This window comes from Condylura cristata, unplaced genomic scaffold (assembly GCF_000260355.1).
Source record: "Condylura cristata isolate star-nosed mole 26May11 unplaced genomic scaffold, ConCri1.0 scaffold00024, whole genome shotgun sequence".
NCBI classification, from domain to species: domain Eukaryota; kingdom Metazoa; phylum Chordata; class Mammalia; order Eulipotyphla; family Talpidae; genus Condylura; species Condylura cristata.
Genome location: NW_004567125.1, coordinates 31,300,546 through 31,318,717, shown reverse-complemented (window position 1 = coordinate 31,318,717; position 18,172 = coordinate 31,300,546). Strand labels below are relative to the sequence as shown.

Sequence of the window (18,172 nt, the reverse complement as noted above, 5' to 3'; positions counted from 1 at the left end):
ATGCTTATGCCAGAGGGCAGAGATGACAAATATAAAGCTCTGGCACAATAAGTATATGACTTCTGTTCCCACAGTAAAAGGTACAGTTCAAGAAAGAATCCCAACCCTGCCAGCACACATCACAAATGGGTACCACCTGCCAAATGCCCATAAACACGTCTCACAGAAACACACACAGCACACTGTACACGGGCACATTCTGTACCACGTGCACCTCACGCACAATCTTACAAACCACATGTGCACACACAAGTCCATACAACATGACGTGTATACACACCAACATATAACAATAACACACCAACATATGCACCACATGCCTCAGGATGCTTACATGTGCACACATGTCACTCATTCTCTTTCTTCCCCCCAGTCACACATATGCACAAGTGTGTGCACCATTCGTCAAAATTCCTCCTCGCCTTTCTTGAATCTTCAGTGCACTGTCGAATGTGGCCAAGGCCATGAACTCCCATGTGAGAGTACAGTTTTGTTGCAAAGTTGATAAACCAGGTATCTATCTATACCTAACTTCCCTTCCTCCAAGGTCAGGATATCCCCCCATCTCATTTGGGCAACTACGTCCATTTGAATTGAAGCAAATCTTAGAACTAGAGAATCATGTCAAAACCCAACAGCCTGGACAAGATTCTGTTACTGCCACAGTTTTTCAAAGAGAGGTCTTTGAAGCAAGCAGATGTCTTTCTAATGAAAAGGTCTGACCCACACAAGCCCACGTGAGCTGCCACTTCTGACAATGTTCCAGGCTCGCAGACATAATCATGGAAGACAAGTGCAGAAAAAGCTGAATTTTCTATAAGCTGTTTGCGTATTTTTCCTTTAAACCTCAAAACAATGTTGGCTTTTCTCAGTTTTCCAGCATATTCTAACTATGAGTGTGTGTGTGTGTCCTTTTCTGATTATAGGTAAATTAGTCAATATAGCAAAGTATAAACAAAAAGGTAAAGAACTGCTCTTTGATAAGTATGTGAGAACTCTTCTGTACTAGTCTACCTTTGTATGCGTGAAGTTTTCCATTTAAGACCAAAGAAAAGCATCACACAGCCTAGTCAAATTGTGTCTCATCTCTGGCTGTGCTCACTTCACAGTGGGAGAGTTGCATAGTTGAGAAAGAGATTGTGGAGTCTACAAAGTCAAAAAGAGTTACTATCTGGCTGTGACGGGCATTCTGGCTGAGTCCAGCTGAATGCCCCCCTCACTCCCAAAGATGCCCCATGCTAATTTCCCAAGCCTAAATAAATTATGATACACAGCAAAGAGAATCAAGGTTGCAGATGGAAGTAATGATGTTGCTCATTACTTTCACTGAGATAAAAGTATTCCAGATTACCAAGGTAATCACAAGCATCCAAAATAGAGAAGAGGTTAGAAGAGTCAGAGAGAGTTATCATTATAAAAAGACGTAACCAGCCATTGTTTCCTGGAAGATGGAGGAAGGGGCCATACACCAAGGATGATGGCACCTCTGTAAACTGGAGAAGGAATGGCCGACACAGGCCCGCACTATTGGTCCAGGGCAGCATGGGCATCCCTGGAGGAGACTACCAATGCAGAATCTCAAGCTCTGCCCATCTAATGACGAGAGCCACATTTCACCAAGACCACCTCCCATCGTGACTGATTCATGGGAGAAGTTACAGTCTGAAACAATGGCTGAAGCTACAATCTACTTTCACACAAATGCTTTACTATGGGACTACGGGAGACTAAGACCCTTTGTAATAATTCCCAGGGTATTTTCCTAGACCACATGGAGGTTTTTGTGTTTTTTAATATTTAATGCTTAAGGCACACCATTAACCAAGGAAATGAATTCATAGCTATGGACTATCTTCAACAGGCCAGACCGTTGAATGTATGTTATGCACTAAATTGTGCCCACCTCTAAGTTCCTACCTCCCAGTGGCTGTATTTATAGAAGGGGTCTTTAAGGAGCTAACAGATTAAATAACATCATAAGGGTGGATACTTGTTGGCTGAGACCCTCATAAGAGAGACATGACGCATGTACTCACATAAAGCCATGCTCTAGAGGCAGCCCTCTGCAGCGAAGGAGAGAGCCCTCACCAATAACCAACACTGCTGACGCTTCCAGGCCCCAAAACTATGAGAAATAAGTATCTGTTGTTAAAGCTGTCATTAATCCCAGCCTGTGCTATTTTGTTGTGATAGCCCAAGTTGACTAAGACCTCATTTACACCTCACAAAACCCCATCAAAAAACTGTAATATGACACTGTACTGAGTGTCTCACCCTCTGTCAGGTGAATTAGGGGCCAGTGTCAAGGCTCCTATCCTCACTGTCCCACAGTGAGGGATCACAGATGAGGACATGGAGGCACAAATCGAGATGCTGCCCCGTGTCACCCTCTAAACGACAGAACCGAGCTGGCCGAGACTTCCATCTTGCTTTCTGTCACAACTGCTTTTTCCACTCTCTCCCCCAATTTTCCCAGTAAACTCTAGTTAGATGTACTGAAGCTTTAATCACCCTAAAACAGCTCCTGTAGCTCCACCATACTCTGTGGTCCACATTTAATATCAGTAAGGTGAACTGAACAAAGATGAACAGGATCCACCAGATCAAATATCAAATGCATCTTTTTTTTTTTTTTCAGCTTGTTCAAGAGAGCTGCTGAACAAAGTTCAGCAAAAACTTTGCAAAGTTTTCCAAAGGGGTCAGATGGTAAATGTGTTCAGCTCTGCAGGCCAGATGGTCTCTGTCAAAAGGACTCAATTCTGTCCTTGTAGCTCAGAAGTGGTCATCAATACATAATCAAACAGGAGTGGAAGCATTCCAGTGAAGCTGATTTGTGGGTAAGAAAATAGAATTTGGCCTCCATGGTGAGTGGTGTAGGGTTAAGTCTCATCACTATGACAATTACTGCCTAAGCTCAGCCTTAGTTCCCAGACAGAGGGCTAACACATATATGGCACAGCAGACCTCTCCTATCTTGGCTGTTGCTGTCCTTACCAGTATATTTCAGTAAATCCACCTAGTCTGTCTCTGATGAATCCTCTCAACCCTCACACCTCTGGCCTATACCCATGTTAAAAAAAAAAAAAAAAAGCCCTAAATTTCCTTCTTGATCTTCAACCATTTAACAATATACAAGTCATTCTATCTCATGGGGCTGTCTTAGATAGGCCAAATGTGGGGGCAGTTTGTTGATCCCTTTTCTAACCCAAAAGGACCCCTGTGTTGAAAAGAAAGTCACAGAGAGCTGTACCTTGGACTAGCTCTTGTGTTTTTTTTTTTTAATTGAAATATGTGGATTTTGAATTTCCAATTTGCTACAGACTCTTTGCAGAGTTCTCATCCAGGAACACTTGCTATTACCAAACTCTCATTTCAAAGAACTCTCAAGTGCTAGAGAGGGGCTCAGAATGGATCAAGGGCTTTCTCTGCATAATAATGAAAATCAAGGGAATAGGGAAAACAAATCCCCAAAGTAGGATTTACATCTTTTAAAAGAAAGTGTCTTTTGTTTTATACACAAACCTCGGATGTTTTTCATAAACGCAGGAAAACATCAAGGAGAATTGTCAAATATTTCATAAATTCAAGTTTGGTTAAGAAGGAGATAATGAAATGGTTGAAAATGAAAAGGAAATGCCTTGCTAATGACAGCCTGGCTGGCTTTTCAAATCTAACCACTTCAGATGAGAGCTGATCTCATTAAGACATCGCTGCTACCCAGAGGAAGAATCTCAGGAGCCCAGGAGGGATGATGCCCCTAACTATCCAGAGAAATGAAATTAGGTTTGGTCTATTAACCATCACTTGAAAATGACCAGCTCTATTTTCAGCAAGTTTGAAAAACATGTTTGCAAATGTCTTTGTTACAATCCAGATTACAAGGTACAGAGTGGTTCTACCTAGGTAGTTCTGCAGGGAGGAGCACCTTGGGGTCCTCCACCACCCCCTAGCTCTAGGGTCAGCAAATTTTTCATATAATGGACAAGATAGGCAATATTCTCAGCTTTAGAACCTCTGTTGCAATGGCATGAATGCAGTCAAAGTAATGATAGGCAATATGTTCTAAAAGGGGGAATGTCTGAGTGCCATTCAAACTTTATTAATCAAAACAGGAAGTGGGCTGAACTAGGCTGGCAGGGCATAGCTTGCTTGTTTTCTTTAAAAAAAAAAAAAAAGATGTATGTATTTATGCATGCATACAAAAACTGCGGCACAGGCCAAAGGTGTGGAGGGTAAGCGGATTCACCAGAGACAGAGTGGGGAGCAGAACAGGCAGGTGGACTGAAATACACTGCTGAGGGGAGCAGGGGAGTGTCAAAAGTCTGCTGTGCCATGTGAATCAGGTCCCTGGCCAGGAATTAAACTCTCTGCAGTGGGTCTGGATAGCTTCACAGTGCTGTGCTTTAACCCACTGCACCACCAGGGAGGGCCTTCTTTCTTATTCTTTTTTTTCTTTTTAAAGATTGATTTATGTATATAAGCGCTGGAATGCAGGCCAAAGGTGTGTATGTGGTGGGGGGGCATAGGGGGGTGGCAAAAGGATTCACCAGAGACAGCGTGGGGAGCAGAACATGCAAATCTACTAAAATACACTGCTGAGGGGAGCAGCAGGTGAGATAGGAGATGTCTGCTGTGCCATGTGGGCAAGCTCCCTGGCTAGGGATCAAACTCTTGCTGTAATAACTGCCAATAGCCTCATAGCTGCTTAACCCACTGCGCCACCAGGGAGGCGAGGGCATAGCTTTCAACTTCGTGCTACAACATCTGGAACTGAAGTACAATGAGAAACCAGGGCAGGGATGGGCTCTACTTTTTGATACAGCAAGGACAGAACAAGCAAAGGGGAGTTTCATGAACCCCAAAGCAAAGGTTTTGGGGCAGGTTGCTACAAACTCGGTCTTCTTTTTGTTCTTTATGTGACTTTTTGCCTGGGCAGCCACTTCACTGAAACTGCTCAAGGGCGAACAGTTGTGGGCACTTATTACCTAGATGGTAGTTACAGCCAAAGTGGAAAGTCAACTGGTGATATATCAACTGCTGTCACTTACACAGAGAAACAGTCATCTGGGCAGAGCTGAAAACTTTGTCCTCATTCACAGGATAAAACTGAAGTGGCCTAACTCCCTCACACTGTTCCTAGTCAAAACTGATGGGAATCTAGAACCACATTTTTCAGTGTATGTATAAACATATATAATTACAAAGGAACAAACAAAAAGGAAGTAGTAAAGTACAAGGATCTAAATTGCACAAGATTCATTTCTCTTTGGGGTTCTTATGCTAAAGCTGTCAAGGAAGATCTCTTTTTAAAAGTGAATCCCCGGGCCCTCCCTGGTGGCACAGCGGGTTAAAGCACAGCACTAAGAAGCTAAAGCCACTTCAGCATGAGTTCGATCCCCACCCCAGAGGTGACCCACATGGCGCGGCAGACCTCTCCTGACCCACCCCCTGCTCCCCTCAGCAGTGTACTTCATCAGTCAGCCTGTTCTGCTCCCCACTCTGTCTCTGATGAATCCTCTCACTGTTTCTGCACCTCTGGCCTGTACCCCAGTTCTGTATGCATAAATAAATAAATCTTAAGAAAAAAAAAAGTGACCCCCCCACACACAGAAATCATTAGGTATGACATAATGAGCCGTTCATCATTATGTTATTTATAGTAGTCAAAAAGAGGAGACAAAACAAATGAAAGACTAACTTAATTTGATACCGCCTTACCATGGCTTATTTGCAGTTATTAAACAAAGGCAGTTCAGGAAAAAATATAGAAATACCGTCATTATCAGATGAAAAAAGCTGATTAGAAGATTTAAAAAAAAAATACTGTGTGTAAAGACAATGTAAGTACCATACCCAGTGCATGTGCCAGTGCATGTGCACACAGAAAGAGAAAGATGTGCACCAAGAGGAAAGCTTTATGAGGTACAGGATGGCTTTTTCCCTGAAAACAAAACTGCATTTTCTAATTTTTCTAAAACAAACCTGCATTGGTAGTAAGAGACTTAGTAAAATGAGTTAAAACCACAAGCCACAAGAGTGATGTAAGATGTAGCTTTCCCAGGTACTCCTTGAGGGAAACCAGCAAAAGTTACAATGCTGGCAACAGCTGCATTTATAACGTACAAGCTCAGCCCAGCCACAGGGCCAAGGTCAAAGAAACATTTATTGGTGCCACACAGGATTAAAAGGCGAACCATGAAAGCGCTCTGGCAGCCCAGAAAATACAAAGGCTATGACGCTGAAATGAAGATCACAGAGCCCAAACTGCCTTATCCACTATCAGAACATGTAGTGCAAACAGGTAAAGGGAATGCTGAAAAGGAAAGAAGTAGGAAAAGGTTATCCATGCTGGAAACTGTTTCCAGTTATTTTAAATGCCATGACAGCTTTCACAGCGTGTGAGTTAGTGGCAAGAAAAAATGTCAGCGAGAAGAGGATACCCCCAGGCATGGAGCAATGACCCCAGGCATGACTCATGCCACTTAAGATGCATGCAATCTGAAGTGTGCAGAGGGGAAGCAACCCACCACAGTTCCACCAGCAAGGCAAGGAGATGAGATCTGAACCCACATCTAAGTGACCCAGGACATAAGTGCTTAAATGCCAAACACACCACACACTCAAAAAAATCAAGAATTCCATCACCTCTGGTGCCAACAGGGCTTATTAAAAGCTTCCCAAAAACACATGCCCATGAGCTACAAGTTTAAAAAGGTCCACCAGCCTCTAATGTGTACCCCCAAAGGTCCCTGCTTATAAGAACTTAAGATTGAGATAGTAGTTCTCTGCAGAAAAATCTAACTATTGACATAAAACCTCAATGCTGCATTCTGTTCTCAGAGCTCGAACCAGCCCCATCACACTCAAACGTCTTGCCTCACTGAGACCTCAGGGCGGTCTGAAGAAGGCTGCACAACTTCTTCACACTACTTGCATGTATGAGCCTGAGCAGCCAACATCTTGGCAGTTTGGTTCTAGTTGACAAGGACCTAGGCAAAGTAGCTCTGACCAGTAGACATGCCATCACTTACACATCATGTGAATAAGCTATAGAAGCAGCAAAGGAGAATGATGGTAGCTGAGTAGCAGTACCAGAGGACTTGACTCTGATCTGGCGAAGTCCCAATCACTGTAACTGGCTCTTTTAATACTTCCAGTACAACCAGTCAAAGTCATATTTGCCCAAATCCCACTTGACCTTTTTGAATGAAATCCAAAAAGGAATATCCAACATTGCTGCATTTCTGACGTATTCACAGCCTCCAAAGTAAATCCAAGGTGTTCCCCACAGTGTAATTCAGAACGATTCAAGTTGAAAATCAACATCTTGGTTAAAAAAATATATAAACAAAAGGTCCATTTTTAAGAAATGGGCTTTATTTTCAGTGTATTTAGTTAGAAAAGTCTTCATATTTACTTTTTTCTCCCATAGGTTTACCTACAGGTCAAGATTTCAAATACCATAACAAACCAACCAACCAAATACCCTTGGGATCTGGGTACAACCAGCCAGTGGTCATTCCATCTTGATAATTAAACCAAGCATTCCCTTTCAAAGAGAATTTCTATGAAAAACACTATTACCTTGAATGACACTCATTGTTTTCAATCTTGAGATCCTCCACTTGAAAAGCAGACCCACAAACCCAACTTTTCAAATTTGATCCCAATATCACCACGAAATCACTCTCATTCTATCAACTGTACAATAATAAAGGTCTCAAAAGCTACTTTATTTAACAGAGAACTTCAAAGCAAAATTTCTCATATTAGCCATCCACCCCACCAGTGGTTCTGCACTCATCTTCAGTGGGAACCGGTCATTTTTCACCCTTGAAAGTCCTGGGGCAACCTCATTGGCACCCACAGGCTGAGCAGAGTCTGTAGGGATGGGGAAGAAATGGTTTTTAAACATCTGTATAATTCAAACCAAAAGGATGGTTCTTCAAAATAAACCCAGAAATATCCAGAAACAGGTTTCGTGTAGAAGTCTGATAGAAAAGAGACTCCAACTCAATGAAACACTCTAGGCATGTCCTTTTATCTGCGAAGGCAGTATCTTCACAGCCCTCTAGTAAACCCCAAAACAACTTAAGGAGACAGCATTTCAATGCTGAGGCTAAAGCAAAAGTATCTTTAAAAAGAAAACAGTGACATGGCTGGGAGGCCATGTGCATCTTGGTAAACATTTTCCACCCACCACAAGCTTGGGCTTTCTGGGAAGGTCACTGGTTTTCCAGTTAAAAACATTCTTAAAGTCACCAGGGATGGAGGAACAGAGACTTGACATCTGAGAAGGTGTGTTCCAGGATCCACATCTGCAGCTCAGGAGCCAAATAGCCTAGAATAGAAAAGTCAGACAGCAGAAACGTCCATGAGGGTGGGAAGCTAATACTCTGAGAGCATTAAAAAAGACTTCATGCTACCACTATTACGATTACTTTACATATATTTTGAGTTCTTCTGTTACACCAGAATGTGGGTACACTTATCATTGCAGATCAGTATGCTTAAAACTTTTTTAAAGGTGGCTATAAAAAGGAAAAAAAATCAATAGAAACAAAGACAAAAACAAAAGGAGCTTAAGAAGTACCAGGAAAAAATTTTACTTCATAAAAATGTGTAACATTTTAGCCTTTTTTTCTACTACTGTAAGCCAGTGGCATCCTTCACAAATTAAAAAAAAGCCTCTGAGCAAACAAATGATTTGACTTAACTCTGTTCATGAAGAAAATCTGGGAAAGAACCACAAAAGATCCCAAAGAGTCAAAGCAACCCTGACCAAAAAAACAGGTCTCCAAAGTAAATCCTAGTAATGTTCCCAGACTTCAAATTACACTACAAAGCAAAAGTAATTAAAAGCAGTATGGTACTAGAATAAAAGTAGATGCACAGATCAATAGAGTAGAACTGTGAGTCCCACACTTTACTGATAGTTAATTTATGACAAAGGAGCCAAAAGTATCAAAGAAGAATCTTTTTAATAAATGGTATTGATACCTTTTATTAATGGTATTAATACCTTTTATTAATACCATTTATTAAAAAGATTCTTCTTTGATACTTTTGGCTCCTTTGTCATAAATTAACTATCAGTAAAGTGTGGGACAAACAAATCAAGCCAGACCACGATCTCATACCACACATGAAAATTAATTTCAAAATGATTTGGGTTTAACACCTGAAACCCTAAGTATACAGAAGAAAAATACAAAAACAAAACAGGTCACCAACAGGGGCATCAGTGATGTCTTTGGTGATTTAACTGTTAATGGACAGGAGAACAAAAGCAAAAATACACAGTGAAAGAAATTCATTAAAACAAAGACACCCTACTGGATGGGAGAAAATACTTGTATATCACATCCAACCAGGGATTAATTGCCAAGATCTATAAAGTCTTCATACAACTCAACAACAAGAAAATGACCCAATCAAAAAATGGGCAAGCAACCAGGATAGAGCTGGAAAGTTTAGTGAAATAAGCCAGAAAGAAAAAGAAAAATATCAGATGGTATCACTGATAGCAGGAGCATAAGAGATTGGGGGTTAAAAAAAAAAAAGCAATTGTAATAAAGTAAAAATTAAAAATAGGGCCCTGCCTGGTGGCACAGCGGGTTAAAGCACAACACTAACAAGCTAAAGCCACTTCAGCATGAGTTCGATCCCTGGTCTTGGAGGTGACCACATGGCGCAGCAGACCTCTCCTGACCCGCCCACTGCTCCCCTCAGCAGTGTACTTCATCAGTTTGCCTGTTCTGCTTCCCACTCTGTTTCTGATGAATCCTCTAACCACCCCTGCACCTCTGGCCTATACCCCAGTTCTGTATGTATAAAAAATAAGTCTTCAAAAAAAGAAAAATAATGAATAAGTATGAACCAGAGACACTGAGGAGAGGAGAACAGGATCAAAACTGGGAAGGGGAGAGCGCACAGGACTATGGTGATGGCACATGCGTAAAGTGGTGGTGGGAAGTCCATGGGGATTACTACCGAAATGAATAAATGCACAAAATGAAGAATGATGTGAAAATAAATAAAAACAAAGACCCCTCCCCCCAAAAAGTGGACAAAAAAGTTAAATAGATACTTTTCCAAAGAAGATAGACAGATGGCCAACAGGCACATGAAAAATGTTCATCATCACTTATTATCAGGAAATGCAAATCAAAACCACAATGAGATAACAGCTCACACCCATGAGAATAGCCCATATCAAAAAGACCAGAAACAAGGTGAGGTTGTGCAAAAAACAGGAACTCATATACTATGGTGGGAAGGTGAACTAGTCTACCCTCTATAAGAAACAATACAGAAGCTTCTCAAAATATTAAAACTAGAATTACTAACATAATCCAGCAATTTCACTCTTAGGTATCTACCTGAAGACTGCAAAAACACTGAATCAAAGGGCTGTATGTATGGGCAAGGTTCAGTATAGAGGTAATTCCCACAATGATACAAAAATGGCTAACAAGCACATGAAACGATGCTCAACATCATTATCTGCCAGGCAATCGTTAAGTCAGAACCTTCGCATTCATTAGCACAACTATAGTCAGAAAGACACACAATGACAATGATGAAAGACACACAATGATGCTTGGGACCATCATACACTGCTGCTGGGAAAGAAAACTGCTATAGCTACTTTGGAAAACCCTCTGGTAATTTCTCAAAAGGCTAAATATAAATACAAAGTTACCTGTGACCCAACAATTTCACTGACAGGCATATACCAAAGAGAATGCAAAACTTAGGTCTGCAAAAACCTATATACAAATATTCATATCAGCATTACTCAACTAGCCAAAAAATGGAAAACCCCAAATAGCCATCAACTGTTGAGTAGATAAACTGTGGCATATCTAAACTTTTTAAATTTTAAACAATCCTTTTTACTTTTTTTTTTAATTATATTTATTTTTGCATAGAGGAACTGAGGTACAGTCAGAAGTGTGGGGGATGAGACAGATTAACTGAAATATACTGCTGACCGGAGCAGCACATAAGACAGGAGAAGTCTGCTGCACCATATGGGTCAGCTCCCTGATCAGGGTTTGAACTCAGGTCTTTGTGGTAGGTTTCCCAGTGGTAGAGCTGAGACTTAACCCTTAGGCCACCAGGGAGGCCTCTAAACTACTGCAATCTATACAATGGAATATTTATTCCACCTCAAGAGGGAACAGAATACCTATATGCACTACAACATCGAAGCACCAAGGAGTGTTGGATGAAAGAAATCAGACACAAAAGGCCATGTATGGCCCTCCCTGGTGGCACAAAGGGTTAAAGTGCAGCACTACAAAGCTGGCTACAGCCACTTCAGGGCAAATTCGATCCCCACCCAGGTGACACACATGGCACAGCAGACCTCTCCCAACCCTCCCACGGCCCCCCTCTGCAGTGTACTTCATCAGTCTGCCTGTTCTGCTCTCCACTCTGTCTCTGGTGAATCCTCTCACTGCCCCTGCACCTCTGGCCTGTACCCCAGCTCTGTATGCATAAATAAATAAATCTTTAAAAAAAAAAAAAGGGCCATATAGGATTCCATTGCCATGAGATGTCCAGAATAGGCACACCCAGAAAGAGAAAGTCAATGAGTAGTTGCCAGAGGTAAGGAAGTGGAGGAATGGGAAGTGACTGCTTAATAGGTATGTAGTTTCCCATCAAGGTAATAAAAATGTTCTGGAACTAGATGATACAACCTTCTGAATATACTACAAAAAGATTGAATTATGAAGACCTACTTCCACTATTTACCTGTAAACCCTTCTTTAAGGTTTGATTTTTTTTCTCAGTACTTGCCCACCACCCCAATATCTTGTAATGAAGGTTTTAACACCTGTACCAGTTAAAAGAACGGTTCAGTGAAGACCCTCAGACATGTGAACTACATTGTTTTTTTTGGTTTTTTTGCACAACTACTTTAATCATTCTACCTTGTCTGAATATCTTGTCTCATTACTCATCTGCTGGCCTGTAACCAGGGGGCAGACTCAGGCTCTGTGACCACCCAGCTTGGCTCCCTAAGGCCAACCAGTCAGTAGCCCAAGTCTTGATTTTGTTTCCTGGGAGCTGAGTCTCAGTGGTCTAACTTGGTTTCACCCAGGCTGGGGATTTTTGACTCCAGAATGACTACTGGGTCAGGGGTCAGCACACCACAGCCCCAGGGTCAGATTACCTGCTGCTTGTTTTGTGACTGGAGTTTTACTGTCATACAACCATGCCCACATCTGTGACTGTTTTAGCATTACAGAGCAAGGTTGAGGAATTGCGCCATAGTCAGCCTGGCTTGTAAAGCTTGAACTACTTACTGTCTGCCTTTTAAGGAAAACATGCTAATCTCTGACCTAGGCCAACCTCCTCATGGGAGTTCCAGTTAGACTTCCTGCAAATTCCCTGGTCTTTTCATGAACCTCTTTGTACTTGGGCCTCATCTGAGTTCTTAAAAAAGGGCCTCTCTGGACATACATCACAGAAACCTTCCCCACTGGGACAGTGAAACCCTCCTCCTCTAAGCACCTAAAGTTCTAGAATCATCTCCTCTGCTAGGATGGCACAAGGACAGCGCAGCACCCCCAAATTCAGTGTCTCAGTCATTCAGAAGTACTGACCTTTTATTCTCTTCCTTTCTGGGGAAAGCACAGGCAGATGGGCCCAGCATGGCTGAAAACACCAGGCCCACCTTCTATCACTGACATTGGAAGGAGAACCAATCTAATTTAATTTCCTTAGTCTAAATATAGAAAAATTGGCATAAAAATGAAATAAGGTCCAAATACACCTCTGCTGCTTTCTTCAGGAAGGGAGAAAGGCACAGCAGCAAGTTGACCATTCCAGCCAGTTTCAACATTGGCAGAGGCCTAGGATATGCTGGCAAGAAGTGACAGGGCCACGGGCTCCGGGAAGGAACCTCCTGGTAGCCCCTACTGAGGTGCCAGACAGAACCAGGTATGTGAACCCCATGTTCCAGTCTGAGCTCCACCTGGGCTATAAGAACACAGCTTAATCCCTGCAGACCCCAAATTCCTCCCCAGCTTGGGCAGTTCTTACTATGATGCATCACACAATAGCTGAGACTGAGAAGTCAGATAATGACCATGTGATGGGTTGATCTGGAGAAGGCTGCTGCGGGAGTGACAAGGAAGGGCAGGGGCAGGTCAGACTTACACAATCATGCAGAACATCATGAAGACATTCCACAGCGCGATGAAGATTCGAAAGTATCTGAGGCTCAGTAAAAACTCCCGGATGTTGTCCCCTGGAAAGTCAGAACGCAACTTTATAGCATGACTGATATTTTGATTTCACAGCTATATTGTGCCTACCCTGCACCCACTGCCCCTGGTTCCCTTTCAGTCTTTCCAGTCCCCACCCCCAGCACTCAGGCTGGTGATGATAGACCAGACCTCACCCTCCCGCCTGATAGGCTGGGGGGGGGGGGGGGGGGGAGGGGCAGGTAAACCCAGTGAGAGTCAGCCCTGGGACTTCTGCCTCAACAACTTCCTGCTTCCTGCTGAGCTGGAAGCCCAACCTTCTAGGGCAGTGGTGGCGCACTACAGGCTGGGGCCAAAGGCAGCCCCTGCCATCTGCCACATATAAGTATGACCAGCAAGCTAGGAATGGTTTTTAGTGATTAAAGAAAACAAGCAACAGACTATTTTGAGAGATACCAAAATTACATGAAATCCAAATGTAATAGAAAATAACCATGTTATTTTATTGGAAAATAACCATGCCTGTTCATCCTTATTTTATCCATGGCTACTTGAGCTATGAAGTTCTATCAGAGACTGCATAGTCACAAAGTCTAAAAAAAATTACAACTAGCACTTAACAGAAAAATGTGCAACCCCTGCTGTAGAGGCCTCCATGGTAATGTAAGTCAGGCTGACAGTAAAACTAACACAAAAAAAGAGCTGGTGAGGCTCACAGGATGGGACGCTGGATCCAGGTATGCTGAGGACAATCCACTCCTGCAAGTTTCAATGTGCTTGACCCTGAACTAGGTTTCCACGTGTGCAACTGAAAAAGCATCCTAATTCAGTCAAGTACCCTGGGAGCTTTGCTCTGATGATGGCTTACTCTGAACTCCTATAATGCCAAGGAACAGAAATCCTCTAAGAGAAGGCAATTTGGTATAGGCATACCCTCCTTTTATCGTTCTTCTTTATTGTGCTTTGAAGATACTGCATTTCTTACCAATGGAAGGTTTGTGACAATCCACATTGAGTAAATTTTTGGGGATTGTTATTCCAGCAGTACATACTTTTTCATGCCTGTTATATTTAATTAAGATATGCAGATTTTTTTATACATAATGCTATTGCATACTTAATGGACTCCAGTATAATATAAACATGATTTTTATAGGCTGGTGAAACAAAAAGTTGTAGAACTCACTTGACTGTGACATTTGCTTTATTGTAGTGCTCTGGAATCAAACCCAAAATACCTCTGGGAATGGGAGGGGTGTGTATGTGTGTGAGAGAGAGAGTGCCTGATATGTTAAGATGCCAAAGAACTGGGTTACAGAACCTTCCTCTGAGCATCCCCCTCACCCCTTCAGGCCTCCAGAATGATATGTATGGGTCCAGATTTGATGATCCACAGGCCGCTACCCAAGGAGCTGTATATAGACTGGGGCTGTCTCCTAAGGAGGGAATATCACACATTAACTCAGAAACTTTCACAGCAACCTTAAGTGACAGCCACCTGATTCAGTTACACATCCAAGTGCACTCACTATTTTTTTTTTAAAGATCGATTTATTTATGCATACAAGAACTGGGGTACAATTCAGAGGTGCAGGGGGGAGGGCGGGTTGAGAGGATTCACCAGAGACAAAGTGGGAAACAGAACAGGTAGACTGACTGAAATACAGTGCTAAGGGGAGCAGGTGGGACAGAAGCGGTTTGCCATGTGGGTCACCTCCCTGATCAGCGATGGAACTCCTGCTACAGTGACTGTAAATGGTACTGAGCTTTACCCCTTTGTGTCATCAGGGAGGGACCTAACTATCTTTCTAAACCTGGCTTAGGTGTCTGATATCGTCCAACCTATGGAGTCAGTCTCAAGTAGTACAACTTGCTAAATACTAACCCAGGACAGTCTGAAAATATCAGGCCAGAACTGTCTCCAGGATATCTGAGAGGTGCTACTCAGCAAGGCCCATCTCTTGAGCCCTAGGTCTCAAAAACAGGCTCTCCTGTCATCAACAGGTACTGAGTGAAGGCCACTCATTCTTGATAGCCACCAAATACAAGGGGACCCAGGGAGGTATCAGAGAGGTATTCCTGCTCTAAGGAGCTCACAGGGAAGAAAATACTAGCATCACTACATGTGTGATTACTAGCCCCCCAAGAGTACCTTGGGAACATATCCTGGGGGGGACCCACCTAACACCTGGTTAGCAAGTGGAGTCAAAAGTGTCTGAGCAAGTAAAAGTTCTGACATAAATGGTGAGTTTACTGTCCATCTACACATGTGCCCTGGGTCAATCTCTGAGCTGTCTACACTCCAGTATCCTACTGTATAAATGAGGGTGACGTTGACGTGGGACTGGGAAGACCTTAGCATGGAGCCCACATGTGAGGAATGCTCAACAACCACAGCCACTACAGTATTAGGAGCCAGCAGCAGACAGAAGGAAAGGTTGTAACAGACAGCAGGTACAGAACTGTGACTGGAAGGAGTCTCCAGGGAGAATATGCAAGCCAGAGAGGCCCAGGTCAGGGCACAACCACCATTTTGGTCATCTCTATCATTATGACCCTACCATTTCATGCCCAACCTCCTACCATATCTCCTATTCAGATTTGTAGATAGCAGTCCTGGGGCCTCGTACATGCTCCACAGAGAGGGTAAGTGGGGCCTAGTACATGCTCCCACAGAGAGGGTAAGCTGCTGAATAAACATATGAATGAATCAACAGACCGAATGCCTAATGATGATTAAGAGTATGATCTCTAGGATCAGAGAAATCAAAGTTTCCATAGTGATGCTGTCACTGACTTGCTGTGTGGCCTTAAGCGAGTTTAGCCACATGTCTGAAATTCAACTTCCTCATGTGTCAATGCGAAAAGGCCCCTAAACTTTTAGGGGTGGAGGTGGAATGAAATAACCACAGGAAGCAACTAATAACATAGTCACCAGCACAGCCCCCAATAAAGAGGTAGGGAACTGTTATGCAAACTGCTGCTGTCATCCTCATGCATCCCTCACAGCTCTCACCACCTTCGCTACAACACCACTTCCTCAGAGCACCTTCCTCTACATAGTCCAGCCTGGACAGCAATCCAACCACCACCTCATCAAACATCTCTTCCTGTACTGTATGGCCCATCCCATGGCAGTACAACTCACAAGGCAGAGATCTTATCTGCCAAGTTCTTAGTGGTATCCACAGGATCCAGCACAGTGGCCAGCCCATAGCCAATTCATTCATTGGTTGGTGAATGACTGAAAGTATACTAGTCATTTACAGGTCCCATTAGATTCCAAATAATCACATGAATAAATTCAACAGAAATCACACATCACAGAGCCTCAAGAGGTCAGCCAGTGAGGGGATACAAAAATGAGGAGGTTGGTGCTGGGATGAGATACAGACCATAAACTCTGGAGCATCAACAGATGCCACTCACTCATTCAACTCATTCACTCACTTGTATTAGAGTTCTGGCAGTGCAGAGACGCAAGGATGAGCCCAAACAAGTCCAGCCCTTTTCTTGGTAGCATGTGGTCAAGTGTAAGGCACCGTTTTAGCCAGATGATACCATACATAAGGGAAAATAATAATTGTAAGCAGTAGTATTATCTATTGGGGAGGGCTGGTAGGAGAAGGGAAGAGAGGTGGGCAGAAGGAATGACATATCCTCAGACTCATAACGCACACATGTGCACAGACACAAATGCACAGTCAAAAAGACAACTGCTGAGTGCATTATCCTCTCTGAACTGGACCAATCCCAGAGTCCAGAAAGCAGGTCTTACCTGTGCTGGGCTCCCTTGATTCCTCCCCAAAGCCCTGAGTGTCCTTCTTTTTCCTACAAAGAGGAACAAACAGCATTCACTTTCAATAAAAACCACTCAGTCTTGTCGCCCCGACCCTCAACTCAGGGAGCCGTGAACTCTCAGCTTCAACTATATAGCTCTGCCACTGAACTGCTGTGTGACTTCGGGCAGTTCAATGCCCCTCTCTGGGCCACCACCTGCCCCGTCTATCACAGCCAAGCCCGCAGAAAGGGAGGACAGGATGGCCCAAGACAGCCGAAACTGGAGCTGCGAGGTGGGGTTAGGAATTTCTTGGGGGGTGGGACTCAGGCTCGCCGCAAGCAGAGGAACTCCGTGGAAAATGAGAATCGCGATTTAAATTCCTATGACGTAGGACAAGGGGGTGGGAGGACGGAACGTGTTAGAGGCGGGGCCAGGGAGGGGCCTGCGGCGGGGGGCGGGCTCACGCTCGCGGGGGCGGGCCTACGGGGCCCCCGGGTGGAGACGCGGTCGGGCGCGGCCTACTCACAGCTTAAAGTTGAGTACCGCCCCGGCATTCATCAGCAGCGTCCTGGAAAGGCAGAATGTGGTTACCTGGGTCGCCCCCCACCGTCGAACCCTCTCGTCCCAGCCTCTGGTACCCCTAATTACCCGAACAGCAGGATGTCCCCGATCATCGTTACGCCCGAAACGTCCGTCAGCACCGGAAGCGGAAGTCCCAGGAAGGGCGGGTTGAGAAGCTCTTGTCAACAAATCTCCAAACAGAACTGGCGACGCCTGGGCCAATCAGAGGTGGAGGCAAGAGAGTCCCAGTTTCCGCGGGCCAGGCCCCTTTAGGGAAGAGCACCTCCCTCTGGGGCGGCCCGGAGCTCAGCGAAGAACAGGCGGGGCAAGCATGTGGCTCGTCCCAAAGGGGCGGGACCACAGGGATAGGTTCCGAGCTAGGCAGCTGTTCATACTGCTGAGCTGGGGTCTCCTACAAGGCTTAAAAAAAAAAGGTTTATCTTTACTGATTTATGCATTTATGCATACAAGAACTGGGGAAAGGATTCACCAGAGACAGTGGAGAGTAAAACAGGCGGGTCCACTGAAATACACTGCTGAGAGGAGCAGGGCTAGACAGGAGAGGTCTGCTATGCCATGTGGGTTAGTTCCATGTGGGTCACTCCCTGGT

At 43.9% G+C, this 18,172-nt stretch overlaps 1 protein-coding gene across 1 annotated transcript; it reads right to left on the bottom strand.

The window, feature by feature from the left end:
- Positions 1 to 7,712: 7,712 nt before the first annotated feature.
- SMIM7 (small integral membrane protein 7) lies at positions 7,713 to 17,728 on the bottom strand. Its single transcript, XM_004688196.2, has 5 exons — positions 17,650 to 17,728; positions 17,528 to 17,569; positions 16,999 to 17,051; positions 13,174 to 13,264; positions 7,713 to 8,341 (listed from the first exon to the last, which is right to left on the bottom strand). Exons 1-5 carry the CDS (start codon positions 17,673 to 17,675, stop codon positions 8,326 to 8,328), a joined length of 228 nt encoding a protein of 75 aa, XP_004688253.2. The 5' UTR covers positions 17,676 to 17,728; the 3' UTR covers positions 7,713 to 8,325.
- Positions 17,729 to 18,172: the final 444 nt, after the last annotated feature.

Excerpts from the sequence above, each read along its gene's own strand:
- SMIM7 (XM_004688196.2), bottom strand. The coding sequence starts at position 17,675 with ATGATCGGGGACATCCTGCTGTTCGG. Across the intron at positions 17,570-17,649 it reads GGGGACATCCTGCTGTTCGG|GACGCTGCTGATGAATGCCG; the intron begins GTAATTAGGGGT and ends CTGCCTTTCCAG. Across the intron at positions 17,052-17,527 it reads GCGGTACTCAACTTTAAGCT|GAAAAAGAAGGACACTCAGG; the intron begins GTGAGTAGGCCG and ends TCCTCTTTGTAG.